We start from the raw sequence: 9,739 nt of genomic DNA, 5'->3' as shown, positions 1-9,739 counted from the left end.
ATTTTCTTTTTGTGAACCATTCCATTATCAGACAGGACAATGTTCAGTTTCTCTAAAGAAGACGCACATTGAGGTTCTATTTAGACATTTGTGTAACTTTAGGACTTTATAATTTAACAAAATGATTGTAGTTCAGGTCTTACACAGATAGTGGTAAGTGAGCTTTTCCTTTCTACTGTCGTCTTGTTCTTGCTCTAGGGGGTTCAGGTCGAGGGCTCTGTAAAGCGCTTTGAGAACATGTCTTTTGTTAATGCCGCTATATAAATTCATAAATATAGCTGCATGCAGTGGTCATCGGGGTCCAAGGAGCATGTGCTAAGCGCCCCGAGAGGCAAAAGACTGAAGGAGTTGACCGCTTCAACAGGGGAGAGAGGCATTGTGAACAGGTGAGGAGCAAACACTGGCACTTCAGGAAATGTAAACAAATGGGGCCAAGTATAAGAATACCAAATTTCAGATGTTTAGCTTAAGAGTCTTAAGATATTGCAATGCCCCCTATGGACGGAAATTAACTTTGGCATGCATCCAAAGACTGTGCTAGGGATGGAGGTTGTCAGGTTTGGTTACGTTTTATCCTTTACATGACAAGATATTGGCCATAGAGTCATTATAGACCACCCCTTAAAATCTGATTGACGCGTACCTTTGTAACGGCTTGGCAGATAAAAAATATTTTGATAACTTTTTGTCAGGACGGTCTGTGGATGATGTACCCCAAATGTCATTTCACCAATTTCTTATCTATGGTCAGGATTGGGTGGGTGTGTCACTTACTGGTTTTGCTGCCCATCGTGTTTCGCTGGAGAAGAAGAATCAGAACAAACACTGAACAATATCTGCTTGGACCCCTAAAATGAAATTTCATTTAATAAAATGCATTACAGCAGTTATTGTCATCTGATAGAAGCCTATTGTAAAGCTGCTGGAGTTTACAAACATTTAAAAAATGTATCAGCATGAAAAACGCATGTGACAGTTCTTTGTGTTGTCTACAGGTGGCGCTTAAATCTGTCAAACATCAATCACTGACACTTTGTAGGCAATGATGAAGTTACATATTGTACACACTACATTATGTATGTGTTCAGCACAATACAATTTTTATAAACTACATGTCTCTAATGTATCAGTGTATACATGCTATTTCCCAATCCGTTGGAGATCATTTTGTCCCCAGGCCCAAGCAAGACTTGTACTTAATTCAATTTCATGTATTAATTTCTTACATTGTGGAGTTTGTCCATGTTTTGGGGGCCTTTCATAAACATAATCAGTATAATAGAGGGCCTTGTAGATGAATTAAGCTTTCACAAGCATTTACAGATTGGTTTAACATCCACCCTGTGGGTAAAACACAACATAGACCAATATTAGTTGGTATACCTGATAGACCTATATCTAACGTAACGTTGTTCAGATGTTTAATATTTGTATAGCACTCTGGGTTGACCTGCAAGAATACATTAGTCTCAGGTGGACTACCAGCATAATACCAGCATTCCAGTGTGTAGAAGTGTGTAGAACTACAACAAACTAGCATTGACCAGCAAAGACGGCTTAGACCAGCAAACTAGCTAATGCTGGTTGTGATGTTTTTCTTTCAACAGGGCGGTCAGCAGCGGCCGGTTACAGACTAGTGAGCATTCATAAAAAGAGTGATTGCTGTCTTCAACTCCCTTCTGGCTACCATGTAATCATACCTCTGTGAAACAGCATATGATTTCAGACCAGTAAAGACCATGTCTTCGTACACAAGGACATGCTTATCTTTCACACAGTTCTTTCAAAACACAGCTGCACATCTGCATGCACAGGTCATAAGAAGAAAGATTTTTTTTTAAATCACGGGTGCTGTTAGTTTATGACATGTCACAGAAACGCTTTTAGTCCCCATCCTTAAAAAAACATGCTTAAAAACTCTGGAAAGTCTCTAGGTTTAGGCATACCTATGTCTCTCTTTTACACTTCTTTATGACAAAGCATCATTTGACAACAATAACAATATAGACGCTTTTCAAAGACCAGTGTTAGAGGGTCTATTTTTCGATTAATTTCATTTAGTTTGAATTGTGAGTAATGAATAGCTTAACCAATGTATGAATTATCTTTGAGCGGTAGCCTTAATATAGACCACACGCATAAATTCCCGAGTTGTCTAGGCTTACTTAAAAACAGTTATATATTTAATTGTGTGTATGTGTGTGTGTGTATATATATTTATCATCTTGAAATACTGTATAGATCACAAAAGAATTCCCCAAGCTGACTAGCCTCGTCTCTCACTGACAACAGATCAGACGTGAAGGCCCACCACCACCACCACAGAAGGCTGGACAAATGCGTCTTTCGTCAGCTGAACAAAGCCCATTTGATTAACTCTTTCCAGCTGACCATTTTCTCTTGGTCCCGACACGAAGGACAGCATAAATGTTTGTTGAGAAGATGCTGAACCTTTCTATAGATATATAGAACATATGACAACTAAATATCACTCACAACTTTCCATTTAGCGCCCTGAAGATATATTTTAATGTGTCAACGTGCCAGACTTTATATTTATATAATTATTTATATTTTGTTCGCGACAATGTTTCAGTGCACGCAGCAGTCAGTAGCTTACTTCGGCCTTTGAACTGGAGGCTGTCCCACAGACTTAACGCTCTCAAAGGAAGATGTGTCGACACCGTGTGAGATGTGCCACGGTCTCCGTTTTGCAAAGTTTGCAAGCTATGCACTGGCCCAGAGCCCGAGTGAAAGAGCAAATCTCTGCCCCAGAATCAAGACATTGTAGGGAGGCAGAGCTGTGTGTTTAAACCCGCCCTCAAGAGAGATCTCATTTCCCCCCAAACCTCCCATTTTTTTCTCTCTCTCCTCTCTCTCCCTCTCTCTCTCCCCCTCTCTCTCTCTCGCTCATCCTCCTCTTTACCTCTCTATTTCTGTTCTTTCGCTTTATTCCCGACTTCAGAATCATGGATCTCACAACGAGGTGTTTGTTTCTGCTATTCAGCCTTCGCTTGATATTAGCGATCGATTTGGACGCTCTGGAGCCAAGCTACTATTTGGAGCCTCCAGCTTCTTCAGAGGTAATCGACTACAAGGATCCATGCAAAGCTGGTAAGTCTGTGCAACGCTGTCTATTATCCTAATACGTGGATTTTGGACATGCCACGAAACGCTGTTGACTGTTTGCGACTCTGCGGCCAGTTGCCACGACTATTCTGTATGACAGCAGCGAACAGGGCTTTAGAAGCCCGAAACAGAAAATATTATCAGTGTTTTCTATCGCTATTTACCCTCGTTCTTTTTTTTTTTTTCGTCGTTACTTAACCAACACCAGGAGTACCATGAATACTCAAAAGATGACAGTCCAACAGACTTTCAGGCTCAGCTGTTACTTTTCAGTGTCAGTGTTTTTTTTAAGGATATGCTAGATTGCCCAGTTGTCATCAGAAAAACAAAAGTTTTGCAGTATTCTGAAATTGGTTTAAAGAAAGTGAACATGGAGTAATTTGTAGGGTGAACAGATGTCTACATATTTGCAGTTGTCATTGATTTACATTTTGCAGTTGCTTTTCCCCCTTGAAATAGGCAATCATTTATTGTCAATCATGGAAAACTTTGTTATGACCGTTGATATTTAGAGTATACCTTATACTTTCGTCTTGGCCGAGACTGTTCATTAAAAACATAAGAAGTATGATGTAGTAATGTAGTAGCCTACTTGTTCGCCAGCTGCTTTTGTCGTTATTCAAAGTGACGTAGATTTAGTCCATCTGAGACAGGAAGCGAATACGCGCGACTACTCACAGCAGAGTAATGGAAGGGGATGTTGTGTCTACACCTGGCGCATGTCATTTACCTAAAAAAAATATAGCCTTTTCAGTAATACGGCATTAGCCTACTCCACATCAGTCCACGTTAGTATGTCTACATATGTATTCAATGTATTAATGATTCTCTAATGGCATGTTGAGACTGATATCCTCTACTGAGGGATTCAAGGTCCTTCCCGGCCCTATTGATCCATTTTCAATTCATAGGCTTTGCCGTGGACGTCGTCCTTATTCATATTTCAGACAAGGTTGTGTGTGATGTAATTTAAAACCAAATCAATAGAGACAGTATACAAGCTATCATTTGTTCTAAGGCAATGAACTAACATTTAACAGATTATTAATGATGCTAAATATTTGTTGAAATTGATGCTGCTGATTTGTTAGCTAAAGAGAAAGTCTTGATGAACGTTAGTTACTATGTCTTGCCAGAGGAATAATGTTGGCTACAGACATTCCTGATATGGTCACCTCCTATGACTTCTGTTCTCGTTTTCTCTTGCCTATCTGGACTCACCAAATTGGCCCACAATTATCATCAAACCATCCTTGTTGCAGGTTTTGGTTGTGTATGGAAATGGGTCCATAAACAAAAGTGGAGTGTACAGGAAGACTTCCTGGGTGGCCTTGACCTAATGTCCTGCACATCTCTATTCAAAAGGGCTTGTTGGACACTTGAGAAGTGTGCTAAACCAGCACCCGAGATTCCACTCTCTATACACTCGCTTCCTGTAGTGTTCCCTTCCTCCTCCAAGCTTTTTCATCCCCATGCCTTGTTCCCATTTGCAACTGAAAAGTGCCACGGCTGTTCATTTCAACATTTGCCCCCGTGTTGTGTGGTTTACTGTTCATTGCCTCTGAGAACCATGTATCAAACCAGAGCACCACATTTGTATTCTGTGCAGATTAAACAAATTGACCCAGAAAATCTCCAGTAAAACATTGATCTCACACGAAGACTAGGTCTTTCAAGTGTTTTTCCTGGCATCCCTGTGGAGAGGTTTACCAAGCCCCTGTTGACGCATCCGTGTGCCTCATATGTACACTGAGCATGAAGTGGGTGATTAAGTACCGCGTGGCAAGAGGGTTAAGTGAGGATGCGTCCATGCCGGGCTGAACAGCTGGTTGCGTTGTATCTCAGAGATGGTGGACTGCAGCAGTTTTGAATCCACTCATCCTTCATGTGCCGAAGCTCCTGCTGATGTAAACAAAAGGTACGAGTTTAGAGGCTCCTCTCGAAACACTCTAAACAGATTCGCTGCTGTCGTCACACAAAACCGGCATGTACATGACGGGGAGCCTGTTTCACTAGAAATGGTTGACACACCACGGAAGTGACGGCCATAATTCATGGTTTGGAGACTCATAAGAGGCAGTTTGAGGCACGATTGGACGCAGCTCTGTGAAGTGTGTCTGTTTTAAGACTTTCCTCCGTAAGGAAAGGAAACCGGAGCATGTGGTCAGAAATGACTGCCCTCCGTCTGCAATAAGGATCATTGTGGGAGGGTACCTCTCTCAGGACAGTGCACAGCTGTGGCTGACAGTGTGTGCTGACAATCTCAAATTCACAGTGTTACTGTTTAGATGTCTGCTCATCGAAAACCGGCCCTGTTGGTGTTATTATGTAATGGTGTCCCTTAACTCTGAACAAAGAGGCAACAGATAATTCAAACAGAAATAAGAGGGCATCAGTGGAACTGTGACACTATAGTTATTTTAGTGTTCGTCAGGCACTTTGAGTCCAGTAACTTGTTATCTCTTAGGTAAATTACAATAGCTGCAGTGAGGGGAAAATGTTGTTTCCATGGTGAGGTCAAAAGTATTGCATAAAAGAAAGAAAATAAATATCCACCACCTGGTATTGTTTTTCTGGAATTATGAGCCCTGCATCTATGATAGGCTGACTTTCCACACAGTCTGCTGCGCTGTGCACAAGAATGTATACAAAAGGTTTTGTTCGCTCTTATCAAATTCACCTTCCTTCTTTTCATCTGGGACCAACTGTCATTCACACCTACTGCAGCAGCCAGCATGACAAACCTGGTGGAATGAATAACAAAGCCTGACCAGTAGACATAGAAAGTGTGTGCGGCGAACCCATTGATGAAAGTTTAGAAGACTGCAAAAAGAAAATAACGTACTCACTGAAAAATAACTTTGACTTTAGAACAGGACTGAATCCTTTCAACACGTGTTCAGCAGATGTTACACAGTTGACACGCTTGATACCATATGAATTCCCAACACCTAGGCACTTCACGTCTTCATGAATGTGTGAGATCCGCTCTCACCATCACCCCCCCCCACACACACACACACACACACACAATTTCTCTTTCTGTTCCCTGTCTCCTCTTCTCCCTCGAAATCGGTCTTTACTGATTCAGATTGCTACCACCGCAGCTGGAAATATCCCCCTCCACAGAATGTGCCTGGCATGCCTTTAATAATCCAGAGGAAGGCATGCTTTGACCTGGATCCCAGTCTGCCCCCCCCCTTTGAAAATGTGGTGGTCCTGAGAAGAACTTCTGGTGTGTGTAAGTCTCTCTCTCTCTCTCTCTCTCTCTGTGTGTGTGTCCTCACCGGAAGCGCCAGGAAGCTGCTCAGCGAGGGGAAAACCACAGATGGGAGACTGTGAGAGTCAGTTTTTGTGGCTTTAGTCCATGAACAGTGCTGCTGCTCGTCATCACAGACATCAGACAGAGCCCTACACGCTATGCCACGCCACGGAGGGGGTGGGGGGTGGATGTTGGGGTGTAGGAGGTTAAATGTGGAGGCTAGTAAATGATGACGTAGTTAAAGGAGGGGGGGGGGGGGGGGTGTACTGCTGTGATGATCCACCGGCCCCTGTCAGAGTTGACCAGTGCGCATTGTTCGGCTGGGGCTCAGGCCCCTGGTGAAAGTGTGGTGGGAAGTTAATGAGATTACACAGTAAGGTAAGCGCTGTGTTGCCCAGACAGTGGATTCCATTATGTCATCCTGTAGAATGCAATGGCTGCGATTGCCTTTTTCCAAGCAATAACTGTGTGTGTGTGTGTGTGTGTGACTGGCTGGCTGGCTGGATGGCTGTTTTTCTGCATCTATCTCTGTGCCTGTGTGTTTTTTTCTTTTTTGGAATATTTCTACAGCTAACCCAAACAGAGACATTGAACTGCCTCATGTCTGTGTGGGTTCAACTACAACCCCTTATGCACGTCCAAGATCATTTGTTTGTTTAGCAAAAAGTTATGCCAGCATACATTAGTCTTCAGCAGTGTCATGATTTGGTTATTTAATGATGCTCATCACTAGAGTATGTTTGATGATAAAAATGTAGGCCCATATTTATATGCATAAGTATCTTTTTCCATTTAAGCTTTTCCTCATATGCAGCGAGTTCTTGGAGAACGTCTTCCCCAACCTGGAAAGCTTCCCAGGAACTCCTTCATGTACCCATTGAGATTAGAATCACTAATTTTCTGCATGAAAAATAAATGTAGCCAAGTCACGCACTGCAGCGTCTGTCCCCTACATTCAAGATACGCTGTCCTGGAGGGAATCGACAGAGCAGTTTCATTTCAGATAAAAGATTCATTTGAAGTAACCGTGAGAATGGAAATCCGTCCTGAATAGATCCGTGGTGGGGTTTGGGAGGAGATGAGCGTGTGTAGCTTTTATCTAATGCCAGGGCTTAGGAGGGAGACTTGGGCAGACTGATGTGTGTGATGACCTATGCCTCTAGGACAGGAAGCTGCAGATCTTTTGGGGATCGCCCTTTGGGAGCAGTGGCGCTGTCTTCAGCGCGAGAGCTTTTCCTGTCCGGCTGAGACCACCTCCCACCGCCCTAACCTCCCCCTGGCTACCTCACCCCCCTTCCCCTGGCCTGTCTTTCCCTTCCCCTGGTCTCTCCCCCTTTGGCTGGCTGCGGTGGGCGACCACAGACTGTGGGTCATTCAGGCCATGCCAGCCGGGGCCAGCGCTGGGAAGGTGGGGAAACATGCCGCCTTTGCCACCTGCCAGCCCCGGGTGACTGCAGGCCATTCAGCGTACCGCTGGCATCTCCCCCCCGAGGCTGTTTACAGCACAGAGCTCTGCGTGCCCTCAACCCAGGCTTTTATTTATTGATTTCTGCCATCATTATGAAGTCGAGATGGAAATAGCATGTGGTGACTGCTATGTGGTTTCGGTGGTGGGGGGGAGGGGAGGGCAGAGGAATGTCTGTCAGCTGAATGATCTTATCTCAGTTGGATGTCTTCAAGACTGGGTTTCCCCTGCATAGCAGACAAAGATCTTAGTAAGGCAAGTGGCTGACACATTAGCACTATCGCATAGGTTTTGGGAGATAAAAAAAAACGCGGCCGTACTGAAACAAGAAACCTCACCATTTGAGACTGTGAATTGGTCATCAAAGTAAATACCGTTCATCAAAAAAGTGCTCAGAGTTGCGAAGAAATATATTGTAGATTGAGTGCCAAAACCCAGATAAGGCAGACAGCCTACAAACCCCTGAGCCAGTATATAGAGGACAGGACTGTTCAAATCTTCTGTCTGTATTTCAACAGAGTATGGCCTTTCAGATATCTCATCAGAGTTACACACCATTTGTTCAGCTAATGTTACCACAGGAACCTTAAAACAACAAGAGGTCCTCAATGTCTTTAGCATGTGCGTGGGAGTCTGTTAAAGGCCACGGATATGTACGTGTGCGGTGATTTGTCAGCAGCAGAGAAGAAAGCAGATGGTGACTAAAGGAACGCTAGATTTACAGAACAGAGCCCCGCGACTGAGAAACTTGCCCCGAAGCTATGTACTCTCTCGCCTGATGGTGTGGAGTTGGACGGCTGCCATAGCTTTTGGGCTGGGAGTGCCGCAGGCATGGTTTTACTGGAAGGACACTTCAGATGTTTTTGTTACACTTCACAGCATCTTCGGGAATCATGGCAGTTCACTCAGCCTCTCCGTCACACAGTCTGTCCTCATGCCCAGTAGGCCTAATGCAAATGCTCTATCACTCTGAGGGGCAGAATGCTCGTCACGCTAACGTCAAAGAATGTGATTGCACTAGTCCTGCTAGCAATGTTCTTATCTAGTGTGTTTGTCCCCAAAGACCAGGGAAGGCTACAGGAGTAAAGCGCACACTTTGACCCCGAGGGTTAAGGGTTCACCTCATTTGCCTGACCGTGCCATCCATCACGCGCGGGTTGAAGGGAGTTTTTGTTGTGTTGGCGTGTTAGCAGGAACAGCATGTTTGTTGTCAACGCTGACTTGTCACAAGGCTCCGGGGAGCGCCCGTTTCAACGCCTCCTCTCACGGCCAATTAGGCATCAATAATGAAAAGCTAAACGGGTGGCAAAAAAACCCCTCTGACTCATTTTCTCACTCGAGTCGGCGGCGTTTGTAACAACAGCTAAAGACCAGATATTTGTGAATTATTCACAAGATATCACAGATTAATTTGTATTCTGCCACAAATGCTGAACTCTTCAAATTGTACTGGAAAAAGGTTAATGATGGTTTAAATTTAAGAGAGTGTGTGTGTGTGTGTGTGTGTGTGTGTGTGTGTGTGCGTGTGTGATCCATTTGTGTGAATGGTGCTTTGTCCAGGGAGTAATTGGGCTGTTTCAGTTAAGCTGACCACAGCAACCCATCTGACCTTAGTTCCCCTCCAAAACAAATGTTTCCATTTAGCTCAGGTAGACCTGTGGTTTGTTTTTAATGGCTCAGATTGCAAAATCAAAATTACATTTACATTTAGTCATTTAGCAGATGTTTTTATCCAAAGCGACGTATAAGGGAGAGAACAATCAAGCTACGAGCAATAGAGACCTAGTGTAACAATAAATACTATTTTACATAAGAAATAGAACAAAACTGCAGGAATGTAACTGCTGTAAGTGCAAATTAAGTACTAATAGAAGTGCAAGTGC

The 9,739-nt window shown here is 43.7% G+C and overlaps 1 protein-coding gene across 1 annotated transcript in view; it reads left to right on the top strand.

Moving 5' to 3' along the window:
* Positions 1-2,575: 2,575 nt before the first annotated feature.
* bmp1a (bone morphogenetic protein 1a) overlaps positions 2,576-9,739 on the top strand; it is a 41,180-nt gene continuing 34,016 nt past the window's right edge. The window contains exon 1 of the mRNA XM_012830432.3: positions 2,576-3,114. Coding sequence (XP_012685886.2) covers positions 2,970-3,114 — 145 coding nt within the window. The 5' untranslated portion in view covers positions 2,576-2,969. The remainder of the gene's footprint in view (positions 3,115-9,739) is intronic.

This window comes from Clupea harengus, chromosome 7, assembly GCF_900700415.2.
Source record: "Clupea harengus chromosome 7, Ch_v2.0.2, whole genome shotgun sequence".
NCBI lineage: Eukaryota > Metazoa > Chordata > Actinopteri > Clupeiformes > Clupeidae > Clupea > Clupea harengus.
The sequence above is the reverse complement of the archived record's forward strand: the minus strand, read 5'-3'. Positions and strand labels throughout refer to the sequence as shown.